This window comes from Rhinichthys klamathensis, unplaced genomic scaffold (genome assembly GCF_029890125.1).
Source record: "Rhinichthys klamathensis goyatoka isolate OS25496 unplaced genomic scaffold, OSU_Roscu_1.1 h1tg000036l_1, whole genome shotgun sequence".
NCBI lineage: Eukaryota > Metazoa > Chordata > Actinopteri > Cypriniformes > Leuciscidae > Rhinichthys > Rhinichthys klamathensis.
Genome location: NW_026606584.1, coordinates 10021822 through 10045154, shown reverse-complemented (window position 1 = coordinate 10045154; position 23333 = coordinate 10021822). Strand labels below are relative to the sequence as shown.

Here is a 23333-nt window from a genome sequence, read left to right as displayed (position 1 = left end):
GTAGTACATTGGAGGCTACTTAATATTACTTAAAAATTGTATCTGGAAAATAATTTCTTTGTAATGTTAACAGTGTATTTTTTTTCTACTCTTTAGAAGAGTAGATAACTATAGGTTACAAACATGAAGAGAAATATTCAAATTAATTTTATTCATTTATTTAGTGCTTTCATAATAAATATCACTCCAAAGCAATTTTACAGAATACATTGACTCACGATCCAAAGCTAAATGCAACAATGGTCGTGAGAACTCAGTAGAAATATAAAGCAAAAACACTAGGAATGAGTAATAAACATTCATGATATATATATATTTTTTCATAAATCTATATGCACAATTGGTTTTTATTTCTTACCATTAAAAACTAATACAAATAACCATATTTAATCTCAGGATTTCTATCATTATAAAGAAGAATGAAAGTAATAATGGAGATAATAAAAAGTGATAAAAAATACTAGTAATAAAATGTAAAGTAGTAAATTTAGGTAATTGGGATAAAAATGACTGTATTTATTAATATCCTCAGTTAAAATGTTAACTTTGACAACCTATAAAAACATTTAGTAAAAACTTAAGAATGAATGAGAATGTTTTCTCTTAAGTTTCCTCGTTTGAAAACCTCTTGAATAAAACATAAATGTATTAATTTACAATTTGGGTCCCACTTTATATTAAGTGTCCTTAACTACTATGTATACTAACATTGAAATTAATCATTTGATACAATGCACTTATTGTGTATATACATGTTTTTATATTGTACTTATATTTTTAAAAATACCTGCATGTAATTACAGCTGTAGTTACTTTCTGTAATTGCATCTATAATTACACTGTCGACTATTCTATTACACACCTCAACCCACCCCTTAAACCTACCCATACCACCAAACCTGTGCCTAACCTTATCCATATCCCACCTCAATACCAGAAAAAGTGTTTTGCAATACAATATGAGCACAATAAGCACATTGTACTTTTTTGTATGCAAGTACATAGTAGTTAAGGACACTTAATATAAAGTGGGACCCATATTTATTAATACAAATCTATTTAAAACAACATAACTTAAAATTTTGTTTAAAAACACAATGCGTTACAAGTTAAACAATCTTATATGAAATAATTACTGACTTGTGCGATGTCTGATAGTTTTATGTGGAAGTTTGGTAAATTTAGCTGTAATTCTCCCTCTTCCATCAATAAGCTCTGTATATCTGAAAGAGAAAATGAAAACAGAGAACTGATAATTGTACGAATGGCTTCCCAAAATTGCATCCATAATTACTGCGTTGCATCTGTAAAGCACTTTACCTTAGTGGTTCTTCAAGGAGTTCTGTTTGCTCATCTGTGCCTCCATCTTGAACTTGTGTCAAGGTCTGTCCCATCTGCTGGTCCTGTCCTCCCTGAGGTCTGTCACCTCTGCTTTGGTCCTTTAGAATTGGTACTGGGCAATACAGGACACACAGACGGGTCACCATGATGACGACATTTTTACAATCTGCAGACAAGCAGTGATCTTAAATATCGGCCACTCACATGTGGCGAAGGCTATGTGTTGAGAGACGCTCTGAATGTTGTCCTGGCCCGTTTTGCGTACTGCAGTGAGGGCAAGTCGGTAATGCTGGCCTGGAATGAGGTCTCGTATGGTGTACGTCCCCAAACTTCCATCAGGTAGGTAGCGGCTACGGGTGCTCAGGCCTCGAGTAATATTAACTACAAAACCGTCTGGAAGACTCCGAGGATGATGGTCCCATGTGACCCGAGCAGAGGTAGTGGTGAAATGGGAGAGTGTAAGATTCTGAGGTGGAAGCGGCCCTGATGGAGTGGACAGTATGATGTGCTGTTACAGTATAACAGAGGTGCATGTGTTTGTAACCAGTGTTAGGGGTAACGCATTACAAATAACATGCATTATGTCATAGGTGCCGATTTATGCTTCTGCCAGTGGGTGCCCACCCTTCACCCCTCCAATAGTATCAGGCCCATCGGCTAATTAATGGGGAATATCTCATGTTTCTCCGTGGATGCTCGAGCACCCATGGGATCTGCACCTATGCATTACGTAATCAGATTACAATTGTGATGTAACGAGTAAAGTAATACATTACTTTATAAATGTACATATTTATATTTGAGTTACTTTTTTAAAAAGTAATGCATGGCATGCTACTTTTCAGTTTAATTAAAGGTGCAATTAGGTGAATCTCTACAGAATTTTTTTTTTTTGTTATGCTGTTTGAAAGTCTCCTCATATCCTGATAGCATTCACTATGTTAAGCCTGTTAAACTGTCTAAATGTATTTTTTTTTTATACATTTTTATCATCTGTGGAGGTCGTATGCCATAAAATGTTTGTTCAATCATTTCATCCAGTCAACGTGTTTGCATACCACTGCGCAGCCTGTTCATGCAGACATCATACGTTCACGTACGCTGTGCAGACAGAGTGTTTTTAAGTAATGCAACACATTACTTTCCATAAAAAGTAACTAGTATACATTGTAACGCATTACTTTCCCCAACACTGTTTGTAACACAAGTGGAAAGATACTCACTGGTCCAGAAGTGCAGTGGTCCAGCAGATTTGCTGGTTGATGGTAGATCTTCAGGGCGCAAACCACTCTGTGTGACTACGTCTACTGTGTACATCTGACCTGGGAGCAATGTGCTGTGGGTTACACACAACTAATCAGTAAAATATGTGTTTTTCAATTTCACATTTTAAACATTTGTGATCTCAGAACATTATATCAAATTTAGTGATGGCAACCGGAAACATCTGGCTGAGACAGACCAAAAAAATTCAGTTTCGGATAAAATTGTTTCAGAGGGCCGAAATAGTGAAATTTGACCAAAGCAGTGATGATGAATTAGTCCTACTCCGACAACACATTTGAACTGTTTAAGTGTCCATTTTGTGCACACAACGTGAAGGGCTACAACAGGTAAACATGTCACCAGTGTGAACGCTTCACTATGATCAAAAAGTTGCAATATGTACTCTAGAACAATAAGTAGCAGAAGAACTCTTAGTATAGTAGAATATATCACCTGAGAAAACAGCACCCTGAACAGGACAAAGTTTTACATTTTTCCAGTTAAACCCATAGACTGTAACAAAAAAAAAATAAACCTAAGAGAGGAATAGTGGCCATCTAGTGGCTCATACTTGTATTGCAGGCAAACGTTCTAACAGCTAGACAGATTTTTTTTTAAGTTTCTTCTTTTATTATGTGTTGTAGAGTAGGCTACTTTACACAATTAATTACGTGCTGCCTTCAAGTGCACCTAGGAAGCGCTAACTTATAGGTCCAGAGATTTATTATTAGGCTACATTATGGAAGTAGGGTTAGGGAAAACAAAACAACGGTCATTCATGTGCTCAGAACTCATACTTAAAACATGAGGGGGCGACAAGCTTCCGTCTTGCAGTGCACTTTTCTTGAGAAGTAATTTGTGGCTATACACCTGTGTTTTCTCTTTCTTTGTGTATGTGCTGCCCTTGTTCTGTGGCATGACTGACCTGAAGGTGTACTCTGTGACGCTGCTATTGAGCACGGCTGTGCGAGGTCCACTACCATCTGCAGGCACCAGGGACACTCGAACCTGACTGATCGCAGCATGGCGGCCAACATGCACCAGCCACCGCAGCCATACCTGAGAAGACGACACATTCACTATCTCCAGCTGTTCCACCCTACGTGGCCCTGAGACAGAACAGGAGAAGAAGAGCCTGTGAGTGAATACTCTACTTGTATATGTTAGTTTAGAACTATTAGTGTGTAAAAATTAATCACAAATTAATAGTGCTTCACATATTTTTTCTTGAGACACAAACAACATTACATTCATAATATTCATTTAAGGGCCATAACAAGCAAACACAGAGTCAGACTTTATGGTATGTTGAAGGGTGAATTGTTTCAAATGATTAATTTAAATGTTAGTACAAAGTAGTTTAAAGGAACTTAATATAAAGTCAGACCAAAAACAGATATTGCATTCCTGCTGTCACATTGTGCTTAGAAAACAGGATGTAACATAATCACCATATAGGTACAGAAGAAAAAGTGGGAGCTCTCACTAGTGCGGATGAGAGCGAAAGCTGGCTGGCTTATGTCATTGCTGTTGGTGTTGCGTTTGACAGAGAAGGTGGAGATGTTGTAAAGCTGTCCGGGGTTCAGACCCTGCAGCACATAGGTAGAATGCTGCTTCTCCAGGAAGTCTGTCTTCCTTGGTCCACGACCAATAGGAGCAAAGGCAACAGCAAAGCCGCTGATCAAATTCTGAGTGGCATCTGAATGATCCCAGCGCAACTCAACTTCATTTTCTTCTACCCGCAACACATGCAGGCCAGATGGAGGCAACAGGTCTGAGAACAGTGAAAGTATTTTAAATAACTCAAATACCCTCTAAGCCAGTGGTTCTTCACCAGGTGGCTGAGGCCCACTAGAGGGCCTCAGCAAACTTCCAATGGGGCCTCAAGATGATAAAGGAAGCTAAAACAACAATCAAATCAAGTTGTTTCTTATTTAAATTCACCCAATCGAAAACTGTATTTTTTTCTTTCAGTTATGAAGTAGCATAGTTTTAAAGGTGATTTTTAGTCATGGAAAAGTCATGTAAATTAAAGGTAAGGTAGGCAATTGCAGAGAGGCTAGCAATAGAAAGCTAGCTTTGAAAGCATGAGATTCCACCACCTCCACTCCCACTATCTCATATCTTAAATGCACATAACATTACAATAATAATGAATGTAAACAACTTACAGAGCTCTAGTTATACCACCTCACTGCTGCAGATTCATTTCGGCGGGTTGCCATCTCGTAATTACGGTAATGACATGCCGTGAACGCAGCTTATAAGCTCGCTGTTTTGGTTCAGGAGGAACTGCAAAAGGCGACTGCTGTTTGTTTTTGGCGCTCTGTGGTTGTCTACTACTCGGTATAGCCTTACGGAACGAGCAGGGTGCGTGGAGGTATGGAAAAGGCCTACATATGTTGATAGGCAGGGAGGACATCGTAATGTATGCACATACATATACGTTTTTATATTTAGACCACTTCTATTATTGATTGCTTTCAGGATGTGAAGAGAGTTTCAACCAGTATAACAAAAATTGTTTATAAAACAAATTGCCTACCATACCTTTAATAATAAAATCTTAAAACGGCATAGAATTTTTATGAAGAATGTACATTTTTGTAGCACTAAGGAGCTTTAAATTATTTTATCAAGTAGAAATTGTGAATAAAAATTACTTGCTTATCCAGTCATATAAATGCATTGGTTAATAAAGTGGGATCCAAGAGAACATTCAGCTCTTGAAACTTTTGCAATTCTGAAACTTATTTTAATTTTAATTAGAATTATTATAGTTACTTATTTTAATCTATGGACACTCTTAGTTTCCTTGAATAATAAAAAAAAAGGGTGAAAACCAAACATACAGCAGATAACAAATCACTTTAACAAATCACATTGCCAGCAAAAACACACAAACACTGAATTCCATTCTATCTTAATATCTAGTTCCTTTCTAAATAGCCTCCACTTAAATAAAATGAATGGATATGGGTTGATTTGAAATAATGGAAGATCAGGAGCTGACCTCTCTCACAGTCTCTCCCTGTGTGGCCCACCCTGCAGGCGCAGCTGTAGTTCCCCCTCCTATCACTCCAACAGACACCTCGGTTCCCACACGGCTGCAGTACACATGGGTTCTCCACTAGACGGCAACAGAGGATCGATCGAGACCTTACATTTAAAGCACCCGATCTGACAAAGGTACAGAACTAAGATAATGACCCATAGATTTCCGGGAAGTGGAAGGATACACAGATGTCACAGAGAGAATTCAATTCTATTCAAATCAAGAAAAGCAATCTTTTAGGTTTGTGAGGATTTTTGATGAATCCAGGTCAGTGTAAAATAGAAGGCATTTTTTTTTTTTTGCCAGAAGCAACTGAAAGTCAATTAAAATATTAAGATTTTACTATTAAGAGTTCTCACTTTCTCAATTTTCAATTTCAAATTTGTATTGTGCACTTTAGCTGGAGTAATATTTAATAAATAGTTAACATACATGTCTGGCAGCGGTCTCCAACATAACCCTCTTTACACACACACAGGTGGTTCCTCCTGTAGCCTCGGCATACACCTCCATTCAAGCAGGGATTTGGCTCACATCCATCCTGTTCTGCAGAACAAACACACATCTGTATCATAAGATGGGAAATCCTTCATTCTGAGAGGTGGGCTGTTTGTAGGAGATAAAGTAGGTGTGAAGTGTTTTGAGTCTCAAAACAGATTTACTGTAAGTCAGAATCAAGGGGAAAGCAAATTATGCAGAATGACAAAAACAGCTGCAGATGCAAGCTGGAAAATAAGTTGCGAATCAAGGCTCAACAAAAACAGGTCTCTTTTTTCTTTCTATAGCTACCATATTGCTGAGTTTATAAGATTATTGCTACAAGCTACAAGCATGATTTTGTTGTGTTCACAAAGCATGTCTGCTTTCTTGTAGATGCTTCATAAATCCTTGTAAAATAAGTCTATAAAAAGTATTCACCCCCTTGGAAGGTGTGATGTTTTACAACTTCACAGAGAATTTAACTAGGCAGGGTTTTTTTTTTCAACGTGTAAACAAATTTCTACAAATTGGTCATTACAGTTATTAGACACAAAGTAATGTTTTGCATAAGTAGTTAAGTTGGTATTTAGCAGATGCAGCTTTGGCAGCAATTATAGTCTTGAGTCTGTGTAAATAAAATCAGATTTGCACATTTGGCCACTGCAGTTTTCCCCCATTCAGGTCGTGTGGAGACTGACTGTACAGCCTTTTTCCAAGTCAACCTGGTTGGTGTCACGCAGACTCCATCAGCTTTTCCTTCTTGAATTTTCCCTATTTTTCTGCATTTATTTTATCTTCTACCCTCACAAATCATGCTGCAGAAAAGGATCTCCACACACCATGATTCGAGAGAGGTATAGCTAAGGTCGGAGTAATGGGCATGCCAAAAAGTGAATTGTTACAACATAAACTAACCCCTAACCCCTAACCCCACACCACACCGACAGACAGCATTCGCGACCAATGATAAAGACCTTTCTGTAACGGTCACCAGCTGGAGTGCCCTTGAGAGCCACCAGAGGGCACTCCACATCAGACTATTGTCATTCCCTCACAAACTACATCTCCCATAACTCACTGCCCGGACTCTTCATCCTCTTCACCTGTCTCATTATCTTGTTTAGCTCACCCCATATAAGCCTGGTTTTCTCATTCATTATCTGCGAAGTCTTGTTTGGTGTTACACTGCAATTCCGAGCATTCTCCCTGGTTTCATGTCTCTTGGTTTTGGATTTCTTGCCTGTTCCGTGGATTACTCTTTTGCCCGTGTTCTCTGCCTTGTTGTTTGTTTGTTTGTATGGACTGCCTGCTTGTGTTTGACCTTGCCTGTACTTTGGATTACGTCTTTGGATTACACTGTTCAATAAATACTGCATTTGGATCCTCAACGTTCTTTTCGTTACTCTTTCGTTACGCCCATTACTCCAACCTGCAGATACACACACTTGTATGATGCTGCCGATGCCACCACCACAACCACGTTTCACACCAATTCACATTAGGGAGGGTGTTTCTGATGATGCACAGTGTTAACTTGGCCTAAAAGCTAAATTTTGGTCTCATGGAACCTGGTCCATCATGCACAGCCTCACTAATTTTAGGCACTAAATCTTGTATCTCTTTCAGAGAGGCTGTCTCCTGAGCGCGTACGCACTTATGCAGGATTCCGAATTTCGTTCATAATGCCATTCCACGCTTGCGATAGATTGCGATATTCTTGGCGTCAAGGAGGTTGAGGTGCATATTCCTCAGATCTTCCTCAATGTGTTTGGCCCATTTCTTCTTTGGTGCAGAACTTTGCACTGACTAGCCAGCTGGTCGTTGCCGCCGATACGGCAGGCGGTCCCTGCGCATTCAACAGACATGGCCTAACCACCTCATCTGCCTTCGCTGGATCGCTATATTCCATACGGTTTAAAGCCTTTCCCTAAAGTTTCCCTTGTGTCACCCAGCTCTGGTCACCTCGGCTGAGTGACCACCCTCATCCTTTTTCAGGTGGGCTTGGGACCGTCCTTGGTCTCTTGAAGGCCATAGATCATCTGTGCCACACACTTTGCATTTTTTTATTTTAAAGGCTTGGATATCTTTAACAATTGACAAAGTCAGTGTTTTTTTCCCCATCAAAATGTAAGTTCTATCACAACATTGACTAACCAGAAATGGGACATTCTCGATAGAAGCACATTTACATTACACTCAATTGAAACCCCTTAGCTACACTACATACATATGGATTCCACTTAAGTGTAAAGGGCAACTTATGGGAGTAATGCGATGTACTGCTGATATTTGCGCTACGCCATGACGCACTACGCTACTTCTGACGTCATAAGTTTCGTAAGTTGCGCATTAGGGGCAAGTAGACTGCGTATGGCCGTTTGTCCGGAAGCTAGAATTTTACTTTATAACATGTTAAATATGAATATTTTTCTTACATAAACTCATTGCTTTGCTTCAGAAGGCCTTTATTAACCCCCCGGAGCCGCGTGAAGTTTCTTTACGATGGATGGATGGATGTTTTTGAGCTTCAATCTGTTGGTTGCAATCCACTGCCATTATAAAACTAGGAAGTATTTCTTAAGATATTTTTTAATTTTATTCGTCTGAAAGAAGAAAGTCATATACACCTGGATGGCTTCAGGGTGAGTAAATCATGGGGTAATTTTCATTTTAAAGTGAACTAATCCTTTAATACATTCCAGATGATGTTACCTATCTCACAGTCCTGTCCAGCATAGCCCTGCTGGCAGTGGCAGAAGTAAGAGCCAGGCTGATCCTCACAAGTACCTCCGTGCTTACATGGCTCAGAAAGGCATTCATCAATATCTGTCAAAACATTCACAGATATCTAAACTCAAACCATGTTTTCACACAGAGATGTCAAAATCTGTAATATCACAACGTTAGTATAAATAACAGCGGTGTGTTACCTGTTTGACAGCGCTGGCCAGTAAAACCGTCTTCACATTCACACAGGTACGAGGTTACCCTATCGCGGCAAGTTCCCCCATTCATACACGGCTGAGACAAACACTCGTTTATCTCTAAAGAAAAAGAGATGGTGAGAGTCATTCACATACAAATCTTAGCGCACAGACCAGGGAAGCATTTAACTCTTTTAGCATTAAAACTTTTGGTAACACTTTAGTTTAGAGTCCAGTTCTCACTATTAACTATTTGCTTATTAGCATGCATATTACTAGGATATTGGCTGTTTATTAGTACTTATAAAGCACATACTAATGCCTTATTCTGCATGACCATATTCTACATCCCTCCATTCTACCTAACTACTTTACTAGCTATTAATTAGCAGTAATTAGGAGTTTACTGAAGCAAAAGTCATAGTTAATAGTTAGATAATAGCAAGAATTGGACCCTAATCTAAAGTGTGACCAAACTTTTTGTGTGTGTGTGTGGCCCAGTTGGGTAAAATTCTGTAGGTCAGATTTGTTTATATCCCGGAAATATTTTCACTGATCTCACCACAAAAAAAACTTTTTGCATCTTTTCTATTCAGACACACATTTGGTGTACAAGGCATACAACTACATGTTATTGATTAAGAAAGGCTTATTGTAGAGCCCTTGTATGAATCACACCGATATCGTTGTAGAAACTTTGCGTGAAAGCCCATCACTCTTCAAGATGAAAGAACCTGATATTTAAGAAATTTTTCCTGTAAATACAAATGCTGTAAATCAGGTGTTAGGTGACAAGCTCTTTTGTCTTTTCCCCCCTCAATGCAGCAAGAAAGCCGAACAAAGCATTTGCATTTGGATTCCTGCTTGTCTCACTGTGTACATGTCCAATTTATTTGATATGATACAGATGATGTAGTAGCTCTTATTGCCAAAGCAGCATCATGCTTTATGTACCACAGAACGACCGCAGAGTTGTTTCATGTCTCAGAGCTCTGAACTGTAAAGCAAGGCCTGACTACATTCTGTTAGCACCCTAACATGCTAGACAAACTTTATGTTGGTTTCAAACTACAATTTGTTTTAGAGTGTTTCTACTTGTTTGACATTTAGTAGGCTCATTAGCTCTTCTTCCCAGCATTCCAAACCAACCAACCATTTTGGAATGTTGGTTTCAGGGTGGGAAGGACTTGGGTAAACTTTGAACAACAAGGGTTTTGAATAAACAGCAAGTCTCCACTAACCTTCACAGACTGGAGGCTGGCTCCAGGACCCCTGGCTGCTGCAGATGCTCTGGGTGGCCCTGGGAAGGGGAGTGTAGCCTGGGTGGCATGCATACAGGGCCATGGAGCCTGGGGTAGTGGAGGAATACTGCACCTCTGCATGCTTGACTTTCACAGGGGGGCCACAGTCCAGACCTGCTGTGTGCACACAGTATACAAAGTGTACATGAAAGTGATTATTGTATTAATAGTCTGTTTGCAATTAGTCAGGTTTGTTAAACAATTATAACATTTACAGTTATTATATTACAATTAATATAAAAAGGATGACAAATAAGATCATTATTCATGATCATATTTGTAAATGTTTCATTAATATTAGATATAGCCTATTGGTATAAGCTATTTACTATTTAGGCTAATTAGAACACCTTTAGATACTCTAACTTTTGTAAAGCGTCCTTGGGCTTTGGAAAGGTGTTATAAAAAATACAAATTATTATTATGATTATAGAGCAAATGCACACGTCCTGATTTTGCCGTGTTAAGCCCGGTGCACACTGGATTTATAATAGTCCTTTACGATTGTTGCTTGTCGGACTGTACAAACATGATCCTCGCTGTAAGCCGTGTCACTGTAAGATCTCAGTTGTCATTAATGTCAGACTGTACGACATTCAAGACGCGTTAAAAATGGATCATTACACAAGAAAGCTCGTCCGGACTTTTACATCATCAATCAATGACACGTTCGGTGACAGTGAGCTGCATTACACTCGGGATTGAAATGGTTGCTACAAATAAATCTCTAATGTTAATTTTGGTAATGGCTCGTCTTGAAAAACGATTAAACGAAAACAATTTGACGGTCGTTGTATAGAAGTCACACTGCAGAACTGTGAGTCAAATCTTCTGATACTGCCAGAATTTCGTCTGAGGTCAAATTTGATTGCAACAGTCATTAATCGGCTGACGATGAGCATGTCAAACTAGCGATTTTAGCTTAGGATCAGAGGAATCTTTTAGGATTTGCAAAATTTGTCCCACACGGACAAATCGAGGCCAAAATCGTACAGTGTGAACCTGTAGCTGTCACATTCCTGGGTCAACATATTTTGTTGATCCTGGAACAACATTCCTGTCCGAAAATTGAATCCTAACTATATCCCTACCCCTAAACCTAACCATACCTTATTCCTTAAATCAGAGGAAAATGATTACCACTGGTGTAGATGCACTAAACCCTGGTTGTAAGCCTAAACTTGACATAAACTGTAAACTTGTCCCTCAAATCTGATTGGTTGATTGGAATGTTGATCCAGGAATGTTGCACTTGGTGAAATCACGTTCTGCGACAAGACCTACATTGCAAAAGGGGGGGAGGAGAGACTGTTGGAAACACTATAAAACAAAACACTGTGAGCAGAGGCAGCAACCGATATTTGTTTCTTTCTACAAAATAAATTATTGCTTTTCCCAAAAACATAAAGAACCAACCTGTCTCACTTTACCCAAAAACACATGGCTACATTTACAGCCACGAGCAGATCCATAAATAGAGTGAAGCTGTAAAAACATCCTTTTTGTGAAATGTTTTAGGTGACAAGGGGATGGTATTTCATCCTATCATGGAACAGCAGGACACAAATTTAACTGCACTTTGTGAAAAACCCCGTAGAATCAACAGTAACAGAGCAGAGTTATAACTTCTGTTCAGAGAGAGTATCAAATGCACTGAGTACTTTATCTAGCTCCGTCCAGAGAGTCGTCACACAACCCAGCTTTACTGCAGGAACTGGCACCTGCTGCTTAGTCCTGGCATCATCTAAATGAAGATGGACTACTGCTGTTCTCCTCCTAAAATGCATATCACTTACACCTAAATGAATGAATAGTGACTACCGCAAAGAGCCGTGTGAGCTCCTGATTCCTGTCGTGTTGGCAAACAGCTCAGTGTACATCATAGGTAAAACAGAGTTTGATTACCCTCCAAAGCTGGATTGGATCCTTTGTTGATCTCGCAGTGTCTTCCTATGAAGGATGGGGAGCACTCACATTTGTATTTACCAATGTAGTGGAAACATGTCCCCCCGTTCAGACAGGGACTGGAAGCACAAGGATCCGGCTTTCCTAAACATAAAGGTTTAAACCGTCATGGGCAGTTGGTGTACACGTGTGTGCATAAACTTGGCATTTGCAAAGTTTTATTATGAAAGAAAGCACTGCAATGTGTGCGTCTAAACGAGGCCAACATGTGTGAGAAATCATTGATCATTACAGTAGCACTGAGAAAGAGAAACAGCTTTTCATGCATGTGCCAGGGCAAGTTGTTTTTCCAACATGTGAGGAATCCAAGTGTTGAACAAACTCCAACAAATTGGATCATTACACAAGGCCAAACAGTTGCACAACTCTAATTTGGGACAAAGTTGGGATAATGAAAATCTAGAGATGAAAAGCATCTTGGCTTTGATGGGCTTCTATCTTTGTACAGTTTTATGGCACTCTGTGTGTGCGGAAATGCCATTTTCCAAACATGAAGAAAAGCAGATTACACTATTATTCCATTTGACCAGAAAAGAGGAGAGGAAGGGTGAATGAGAAACTGTAACATCCCATGGGTGCTCACTGCTGGCTGGTAATTTACAGTAACATATGCACACACTTAGGTCTTTTTAAGGCAAACAAAATGCGAAAGAAACGCAGACGAATGGACCAGACTGAAGGAAATGGAAATTCATGCCCCTACAATTAGAGGGTGCAAAACGAATGTACATTTTACTATGAATATAATTCATTTTGCAATCATTACCCAGCTTTAAAAAAAAAATCCGTATGGGCTACTTAGGATCCGTGTGTAGTACCGTAACAAACAAATGTATATTTTTTTTAATCTTTTGACAAATCTAGTTTTTAATGTAGTAAAAATACATTCATGCAAAAAGAATAAGATTTAAATATAAAAACTGTGGCAAAATAAATAAATAAAATGCTGCAAACTGACTCAGGTGTGTGTATATGCTGGATGTATGAGAAACATTTTTTTGCAAAAAGAAAAACCCCACTTATCTCTCTAGCTATGCATGTAGTTCACAGGGTTGATAAAATGCAAATGTTTTATGTATGTTGCTCATACAAGGCTGCTCAGGCTGGAGTACAAACTTTCAACGCTGCTTCGAATGCGTTTGTTTGCACTACTAAATGCTCTAATAATGCTTCTGTAGGTTTTTCGGACACTTGATCCAAATCTCAAATTGTATTTGCTGGCATGTTTTATTGCTGGATGAAGAAAACTGCTTTGGTGGCAGGCAAATATTCATCTGGCATGAATAGCTTCATAGGAATCTATTATCCAAATTTTCGTGTGAAACATGTTTGGTGTGAAAGGGCTTTTATGCTTAGCAAACTAATAAGACTCTTTAATCAACATAATCAAAATGTCATTCACTGCATAATGCAGTGAATGACATTTTGATTCTGTTGTTTAAAGAGTCTTATAGCAGTCTGCATTTACATCCACAGCAGAAAACCACTTATTGCATGAAAATTGTCTTGAACACTGTGCCCCAATTGTCTTGAACTAAACACTTACCCACTTCACAGTGTTTCCCTGTGAAACGGTAGGGACAGACACACCGGTAGCTGTCAGCTTCTTCTTTACAAGAGCCTCCATTACGACAGGGACCAGAGGCACAGGTACTTAATCTGACTGAGGAAAGAAATTAAATGCCTTATGTATCTGCAAGTAGGCAAAATGACTTCTGTGAAATGAATATGATGCATTATAATATCATGCACAATGACCGAATTACTGAGAATGTGACTACCTTTTAATGTGTAAGCATGGAAATGACGGCAGATGTAACATACCTATTTCACAATGCTGGCCTCTGTAGCCATGCTTGCACTCACAGATGTAGCCTCCATCTCTCTCATAGCAATACCCCCCATTCTGACACGGTGAAGAATCGCAGGCCGATCGGGGCTGTACTGAAAAACACACACATCGGCTTCACCACGTTCCCTCACAGCAGGTGATCGCTTTTACCATTCACTAGTAACTTTTATTTGTGTGTGTTGGAGCGATTTCATTGAAATGCACACCACAGTATAGATCCTCTGTGTATTTTAATAGCCAAGTTGAAACTTTACCTTCACATTATGTCAACATACAAATAAATCTTTCTTTTTTCATTTACTCAACATAACGCCTTCATTGCTTTGGGGACCTTTGCCATCCTGACGACCTGGCACAGTTTTTGCTCATTTGTCATGGAGACCATGCTCAGCACGTGGCTTCAAGGCTCTCCACGGCTCTTACCATATGGGTAGAAGTCCTTGTGATCGAAGTCGACACCGGTTTGGCAGGTGCAGAGGTACGTGCCGCCATACTCCAAGCATGGGCCTCCATCCGGACATGGTCTGTTGTTACTACAGGGTGTTTGTGTTACCTCTAAGGAGTGAAAAAAATCCACAGAAGTTAATTGTTATACAAATATGTGTGCAGTACAACCACTGATCAATAAAGCATGTTGCTTATGATTGACAGACTCTTTTTAGATTTTTATGATTCTCAGACTTTTAGTGCCTTCCATCATCATCATCATGGAAGTTTTGAGTCTATGAAAAATCTATTCTGCATTTGTTTGCAGTTAATACATACCAAACTGACAGTAGAGTCCAGTGAAGCCTGTTGGACATTCACAGGTGCCATTCACATCAACACAAACTCCTCCGTTCTGACAGGGACACTCCTCTGTAGGGATTTAAATGTGAAGCAGAGAGAAAGAGGCAGATAAAAATACTTTTGTAAGGAGCTCAGCATAGTTTTCACTTTTCGGGTTAAGTAAATATTCTAAATATTCAACAATATGTTGCTCTCTCTCTCTTCACATCAGTCAAATTGGCACAAAGCGTAAATTCAGTGGGAGCATGTGTGGGAATGTCACATTGTGTGTGTTTGTGTGTGTGTGTGTGTGTGTGTGTGTGTGTGTGTGGGGGGGGGTTACGAATAGTGTTCTGTAGTGGGATTTGTTGTACAGTTTTTTGATATAAACTTGCTTCTTGGGTGCAGTTTTTCCCACAACATTTTCCTCACAGTTCATAGTGTGCTGCACGACTGTAAGTCAGTATTCTGTACAGCTTTTCCATACTGGAAGACTTTTTATTTTCTTCTTCCCGCAGTAATTGCAGCAGTAGATCAAAGTAAGTGCTGTATCAGTGGTAAATTGCTTCCTTTTGAAGTCCAGGGAGCTTGCGTGAGGGTGTTATTTTTCTGATAATATGTAACATGGTTTTGATAAAAATGTATGACCCTTGGGGCAATTAATAGGTTGTTAATTCGCTGGAGCCATTTTCATTTGTTGTCTTTAAGGTCGGTGTCTTTGATCTCTGTGCCCCATTAGACACTCCTGGGTTCTCCCTGTGAGCTTCTGCCTTCTCTTTCTGAGCGGACTGCACCACTTTTTCCACTACACATTCCAAGTGAGCCGGGCAGGAAGGTATTCTGGAGATTTAGGAGAGTCTATATAAGCATCAATAGTCATTTCAGCTCCAAGGGGAATAGGGTGAATTTGCTGCAGCTCACAAAGTGCTTTTAAATCTCGGGGGACAAAGTGTGCAGTGGACACAGTGACCCTGGGAGCAGGGACGCTGACTGACAAGGTACAACTAAATGAGATAAAGCAGAAGATGAGGATGCTGTACCTAATGTCATCTTCATAACCCAAGTCTTTGTGATTTTGTGGTTGGGTGTCAGAGCGTCCAAACACCTCACCTGCTTTGTTGCAAGGAAATGAATTCCAAACATTAGGACTGTCTCATAAAACAGAGGCCCTTTTAAGTCTAGACAAGAGCCCTTCCTCTTGTTGGTAAAGTAGTAAAAAGTGCCATAAAGTAATTATTTACAACATCAAGCAACTTGCTGCAAGGTCTGAGCAGTAAACTGGGTGAGGCTGTGTAGGTTTGGATAATTATGCTCATCCATCAAGGCTGCATAGTCTTCCTCAGGCAGTGCTTCAAATTCCTGTGGGATAGTGATCTCTGCCTTGTTCTTCCTCAGTGCCATATTCCTGCCCAATTGCTTGGGGAAAGTAGCTACTGTGCATTAAAGTCTGAAAGTACTGTACCTTCACAATCGTCACCATAGTAACCGGGGATGCACGTGCAGTTGTAGTTTCCAGAGCCAATGTACTCGCAGATTTGACGTTTTTCACAACTCTCTCCATCACAGGGAACTGTAAGTGAAATATTACATATGTGTGATCTTTAAAGAAAGAGATTAAAGGCCCATTCACACCAAGAACAATAACTATAATGATAACTATATTGGCGTCCACACAAATGCACAATATCTTTCTGTTTATTCTAAGCGTGCTGCAGTTTTGAGCTCTTTAAATCAGCATGGATTCTGATTGGCTGTCAATGTTTTTATCTTTCATCAGCTGGAAAAAAAATTTGTTCTGAAAGTAAGTTCCAACAATACCATTTCTTGGTGATGTTAATGTTACAGTTGTGGTGTGTACTCTGCCATTCTTTTAGAACGATATCTTTAATGTTATCTTTAGGGCTGGGAATCGATTACATTTTTTTTACTAATTAATCGCACAATTTTCTGTGATTAATCACAATTAATCGCATTTTCCCCCAAGCTTGTAATCATCAATATTTAAACGTAGAATCACCTAATTAAATTAAACAACACAAAAGTATATTTCAAATAATATTTTAATGACATCTTGTGAACTGTAAACAGACTCTCCTCAGAACCACAGAGTAGTTGTTCCTATCAAATAAAATGCGTGCAGCAACATTATAAATATATACTGTAGTAATGTGGATAGACGAGGCCCTCCTGTAGCCTCGCTAGTTACGCTGCTAGCACCTGGGTGCTTTGCTTTTAAATGGTATATTAAAGATTAATTGCTTCTATGGTATTTGAATTCAGCTTTGCAAATTGTACACACCATCTTTGTTTTGTCAAACGCGCCATCAGGCAACTTTTTAAATGCAAACATTCCTCCTAAAACTCCATCCTTGTCCTTCTCCATCATGACAGGGTGACTTGGTTCGGCACACTCATAGTAGCAGCCGCAACAGGAAGTCATTAAAACGAGGCAAAAAAATTAAAAAGTGCTGCGTCAATTGCGTTTAAAAAAAAAAAAAATGTGTTAAACATCTCAAATTAATCGCAAAGATTAACGCATTAATTCCCCCAGCCCTACTTTATAGTTATCATTCTTGGTGTGAACGGGCCTTAAGAGATTAACCTTAGTAGGAACTTGAAGAACATTTACTTACCTGTCTGATTTGCAGCATCGGTCGTAGAGGAATTTTCCATGACAACTAACTCTGTTTTAAGGGAAAATCATTTTTTTTCTATTATATTCTGGGGTCAGCCTATGATCTAGTACATGAACAATAAATTAGAAAAATGTCAGTTCAATTAGTCAGACACGTGGTCTGAAGCCATAGTTATTCTAGAGCATTCCCTTTTCTTTATTAATTTCTCTTTTTCAATTTCTTTGTGTCGATTCCAGTTGGAAAATCTTACAGCAGGCCAAATATAAAGGGGAAAGTAGGTGGCTGGCTGTGTAAACTTCTTCTATGATTAAACATTTTTCCCATTGCAAAGGGAAACAAAAACAAAGACTGGATATTGTGTTGTGGCTGGCATTTATAAAGTAAGATGGTGGCCTGGTGGGTTGAACTCAAGAGAGTAAAAGCACACCTGTCTCACAGTGGCTTCCAGTGAAGTTTGCCGTACAGGTGCAGGTGTAGTTATTCAGCAGGTCTTCACACGCACCTTCATTCAAACATGGCATGGATGCACATTCATTGATGTCTGGATTCAAAAACACAAGATTCATTTGTCAGTGCAGATACAGATACTGGAACAGCTTGGTTTGGACTGTATCAATATCTTAAGATGTGAGGATGTATGAAAGTTCATGCAGGTATATGGTTTCATTGACCAGGTGTCTAGCATTAACAATAATCTGGTCTCATGTAGAAACAAGGGTTCAAGATATGCAAAGGTCAGCGGTTTAGTTTCCAAAGTACTTCCCAACTGGGCTTGTCATCAATAACCTCCATTGTGAGAAGCCCAATTTGTTAAGCAGGGGGAATCATGTCCGTGCTTTTTCCTAAAAAAGTCAGATCGAAGTTTGCTTAGAGAACTTGGGATATTTGGAAATAAAACCTGACCCAATATGAAAACACAGGAAAAGAAATCAAAGTAACTGATAATATAATTCCATTTACTAGCTGCCCTTAAAATTATTGGACTATAGCAGTCTTCATGCAGTCAGATAAAACCATCTGTCAAATGAATAAGTGTGGGCCTAATGCGGAAAAAAGGAAATGTTCCCTGGGGAAAGCTGTGGCCTTTCAGTGACACTCCCAAGATCTGTACTCACCTGACTCACATAGGAACCCAGTATAACCTGCTTGGCATACGCAGGTGAAGTTGCCGACACCATCTATGCACTGTGCTCCATTGAGGCATAGGGTCTCTTGGCACTCATCTACGTCTGCAGGCAATAAACACAGACACACACACACACACACACTGAATATTTATTCAGCTGATTAATATATCCTCCACACCGTTCCCCTCACTCTGAAACTATGCACTTCTGGCTGTGAAAGGTATTAGAGGTTTGATACATCTCTGCAGGCTGGACTGTGGGAACGAGAAGGAGGTTCAAGCCAGCAGAGTGCTAAGGGAGGAGGGGAGGACAAAGTCAGTTAGGAGAGAGGCCACAGCACGAAAAGAAGAGCTTACTACGTTCAAAACTTGCATCCTTTTTCACTCGCTATTTTAGACCTCATTGGCCAATGTTTTGAGAAGAGCCTGCATTGGACATTGGAGAAATGCAAGTTTCTTATTGATCATTGGAGCAATACCATGACGTTTTCGTGTGATGAACGTGATTAGCGTGCAATGCATAATTGAAATTGGAGTCAGATAATTGAAGAATCAGGTATTTACCCATCTCACATGTTGTCCCTATGAATCCCTGTGGACACAGGCAGATGAAGTGGTTGATTTTGTCCATACATGTGCCTCCATTCTGACAGGGGTATGAGGAGCACTCATCAACCTCTATCAAAACACAGAAAAGAACGACAAATATGACATGTGACTTTTATTAGACGTGCACACAAGAATGAAAACATTAGGGAATCCTAAAGTCCAGGGGGTGGAGGAAAGGGTAATGAATTGACCACAGCAAAACGTTGGACTGACTCTACTGTATGTATATTACATACAGATGTGACCAGGGGAAATTCTCTCCCTCAGGTTGTCCCCCTGGCTTGCAGGGTGGAATTCTGCTTTTACAAGTTGAGTTTCTCTTTCCTGGCAAGAACGAACAAATAGGATGAGTACGGGTTGTTGGAGATGGAAGGATTTCATCATTCGTTTACCTATCTGGCACGTGCGTCCAGTGAAGCCAGCTAAACACGAGCAAGTGAAGGAGGGATTTCCTGTGATGCAGTCGTCAATGCAACGGCCACCATTTTGACAGGGCCTTAAGTTAGCACAGACCAAAGCTGAGGAGGACAATAGAAAAGAGTCTGAGCAGACTTATATGTTCCTGTTTGTACTGTCCATAATGTTTTCTAATTTGCTGGATTTTTCTTTTTCTTTCAGTTGATGGTGTACCTGAGTCATTGCAGCTACCCACTTGCACCTGAGAATCATCAATACGAAAGACCCAACGACCAGGATAGCCCACATTCGTGGTGGTTTCAACTTCTACAATATCATCTGTCCGAGAGCCTGGGATATTGAAATAGCGCCTCCCATCGCCAGCATTAAAACCTGCCTAGGAAGAGAGTGGAAGAGTGGGAGAGTTCTCTCAGAGTGGATTCTTTCATAATTTAATTTCACTACAGTAATTTCAGTTAAGATTAAAATCCATGACGGAGCTGAAAAGTAAAGGCAATGACCTTACCTGTGCAGCTATGCCCCCCAAGCCTGCTAGATCACCACCACTAGTAGCATGCATCCCTGTTGTCCAGGTAATATTGTGGTACTGGAAGATGGTGAAGGAGAGCTCACCATCTGTGATAAGAACTACTTGAAATGTATTGACCTTTAGAATAGAGCAGAGGGCAAGTCAGTTGCCACAACCAGTATGCAATTTTTTTTTTTTTTTTTTTTTTTTATGTTAGATCAGGGTTTCTTAACTCTGGCCCTTGAGATCCACTGTCCTGCAGAGTTTAATTTTGACCAGGGTTGGAGCTAAATTCTACTGGACAGTGGACCTTGAGGGCCATTGGTCTTCTAGAGAAAACAAATGCTGTGTTGATTTTGTTAGTTTAAAGAACATGAACTTGGTACCGGAGTAATTGAGGTGCCACCAAAAAACGTGACTTGATGCCAGGTAGCAATCAGAACCCATGTGGTGACAAACATAGGGAACTCAGGGAAGTAATGATTAGTGTCTGCAGTGGCTCTTCTCAGGATAGCAGGATCTTTGCTGTCTCGATAAAAGACTTTTCCTGCCCTCCGGTTGTCTACATCTGCCCAGAACGGAGCCACCACCCTGCGGTCTCCAGCAATAGGGAATGCCACAGGGGTGAACTGGGAGACCTCCCTCAGGAATGACACCAGGCCATTGTTGTTGACCTAGAAGACACGGGGAAAAAGAACAAGTACAAGCTCCGGGTTAGCAGAGTCGGCACACAAAGCTTCCTTCAGCTCACCTTCGTGGGACTCATTCCCAGATTCCACTGCTGAAGCTTTACCACACCATGAGCTGCATGTTTGGACATTTACATTCTGAGTTGCACAAATAACATATTTCATCTCAATTAAATTCTTTCCACACTCAAGTATACCTGACGACAGAGACTGGGTTAGTTCACTCAGGAGTACTGCAGAGTCAAGAAATCATAGACCAACAGAAATCAAATGATTTTACAAGGACTTTTTCCAAGCAGGAGAACTTCAAACCATCAAAAACTCAGTTTCTTGTAGTGACTCTTGGAGTAGATATTGCGAAAGGCCTGGAACAGTCATCTGATGGCTATGATGTATGGAACATGCTGACTGGGGATAAGCGGAGACAAGCTGAGGTGTCCAGCAGTGTGTTGACACTCGAGAGTGAGCAGTAGCATTGCAGGATAAAAGAGTGAGGCAGGCTCCTGTGGCAGATGTATCCTTTTCCCATCAGGGAACAGACAGCTGCCTTGTTCCACCAGACATCCACGTCTTGCAGCTGAGAAAACCGGAGTACTGTTCAGACACGCATACACACTCTGACACACCTGCCCTGGCTCCTGTCTACTAGAAGTGGTTTTAGAGGGTGAGGCCCTAATAACTGCCTCTAAAGTAACCACAGAGCCCAACACTTGCTTAGCCGACCACTGGCTTTGCTCTGTTGACTGTGTCTACTCCTGTGATGAATGTCCTGCCAAGCTGACATAGAAGAAACCTTAAAGCATTCACAGGGCCACAGTGTTACTAAACTGATATGAATATCAAAGCAAATTCACTAAACAGGCAAATTGGTGTCTGTGAAATAAATTTTGCCAGTGCTCCCTGCTTCACCATTTAATTGTAGTTTTTGCAACCAAACTTTCCTCCAGTGGAAAGATTGGCCATTTGAAATCCTTTCTGAACTGTGACTCACCTAAACTGTTCTCTGATTTTTATTAGAGAAATACTACCAGTCACCTCTCTGCGCCATCTCATATTATCACAGCACAGAGCTACAATGAGAGAGTGTGTCTAGTCAGTTTGCACCTGCTTAGACACACTCCTCTCCAGTTGTTCGCCCCCTAATGCCAACTACCCTGTCCCTTAATTTCCCTCATCTGCACCCAACTCTGGCAGCAGCAACAGCAACAAAGGCAATGTCAGACACATGGCCTTTTTTCTCCCCTCCCCATGCGTATGGAAACCATAATTCTGAGGCCTTTGCTGTAAAAACAGTAGAGGAAGTTTTGTTTGGCCTGACTCGGGTGCTTGGTTAATTGGCCGACCGCAGTCTTCCCCTTTCTGCATCAGCGTGCTATGGCAAGAGTGTGGTTAACGTGGAGAAGCAGAGTGAAGCCTGTAGGGCCACAACTCTGGGGTCATTGAGAGGAGCCCTGTGAGAGAAGGAGAATGAAAGAAAAGACAAAGAGTGAGATGCAGGAGAGATGGAAAAGATGGAGGAATGGAAAGTGCAGGCACAGTTCACTGACACAAACCCTTGACAGGAACCAAAGTGTGATTTAGTGTAAATGTTTCACAAATGACCAAAACACTTGAGAATGGGCTGCAGTACTAAACCATTGCATGCTAATGATATAAGCAGCAAACTGGGAAAAGAGAGTTGTATAGCCAATAGGGACAGCAGTGTTTTGACCGGTGCAAGCATTGGAGAGGTAGCAACAGTGTGTGGAGGTAATGAATGGAAATTGCTTACCTTGCTGCTAAATTAGCAGCGGAAATCTCACTAAGCACTACATTAGCGATTTTTCTCTAGTGCTGTAATATGTCCTGGCTTTTGTTCTGATCTTTTTGTAGCATCTGGAAGAGGTTAAATTAGCTGCTTTTCCTCCATGTCCTGGTATCTTATTAAAAGTACTGTAGGATAGAGTAGTTGGATCTAACCCCAGACTAAAGGTGAATAAAAGCAATCATATTTTGTGGGATGTAAAATTAATTTACATCAAAATTATTTAAAGTAAATAAACTGAATTTTTATTGCTTTTTAAAAAAAATATTTATTTCTAGGTCTACGTGGTGCAACTCCTGCAACCATGTTATTTATTTTTGTTATTCTTCACTGGATATACTGTATCAACGATTTTCATGGGCTGATTTTCATTTTAATACTAAAATAAACAATCACCTGGGAAAAAGGATGCTCCATAAAAAAAGGTGCCCAGAGATCAGCTTGGAAAAAACATGGAATCTTAACACGCTCACTTTTACTTGCATTTCCTAGAAATTTGAGGAAAAAGCTGAAGTGGGTATATGTTTGTATGATTGACCTTGGCTCCTCTTTCTCCAGGTCCTTGTGTGGCTATAGTGGGTTTCTTTATCAT

At 40.1% G+C, this 23333-nt stretch overlaps 1 protein-coding gene across 2 annotated transcripts in view; it reads right to left on the bottom strand.

Moving 5' to 3' along the window:
- sned1 (sushi, nidogen and EGF-like domains 1) overlaps positions 1-23333 on the bottom strand; it is a 29320-nt gene that overhangs the window by 2342 nt on the left and 3645 nt on the right. The window contains exons 2-26 of one of the 2 annotated variants that reach the window (XM_056246307.1): positions 20635-20922; positions 20246-20386; positions 19954-20116; positions 19716-19841; positions 19279-19392; positions 18704-18817; positions 18016-18129; positions 17586-17636; positions 16415-16522; positions 14950-15042; positions 14608-14739; positions 14157-14276; positions 13879-13995; positions 12273-12416; positions 10308-10484; positions 9073-9186; positions 8855-8968; positions 6095-6208; positions 5621-5737; positions 4094-4381; positions 3533-3716; positions 2565-2677; positions 1546-1824; positions 1321-1453; positions 1141-1223 (exon numbers count right to left, since the gene is read on the bottom strand). In XM_056246307.1, the coding sequence (XP_056102282.1) occupies positions 1141-1223; positions 1321-1453; positions 1546-1824; positions 2565-2677; positions 3533-3716; positions 4094-4381; positions 5621-5737; positions 6095-6208; positions 8855-8968; positions 9073-9186; positions 10308-10484; positions 12273-12416; positions 13879-13995; positions 14157-14276; positions 14608-14739; positions 14950-15042; positions 16415-16522; positions 17586-17636; positions 18016-18129; positions 18704-18817; positions 19279-19392; positions 19716-19841; positions 19954-20116; positions 20246-20386; positions 20635-20922 (3541 nt within the window). The remainder of the gene's footprint in view (positions 1-1140; positions 1224-1320; positions 1454-1545; positions 1825-2564; positions 2678-3532; positions 3717-4093; positions 4382-5620; positions 5738-6094; positions 6209-8854; positions 8969-9072; positions 9187-10307; positions 10485-12272; positions 12417-13878; positions 13996-14156; positions 14277-14607; positions 14740-14949; positions 15043-16414; positions 16523-17585; positions 17637-18015; positions 18130-18703; positions 18818-19278; positions 19393-19715; positions 19842-19953; positions 20117-20245; positions 20387-20634; positions 20923-23333) is intronic. The other variant, XM_056246308.1, reaches the window with a different exon arrangement.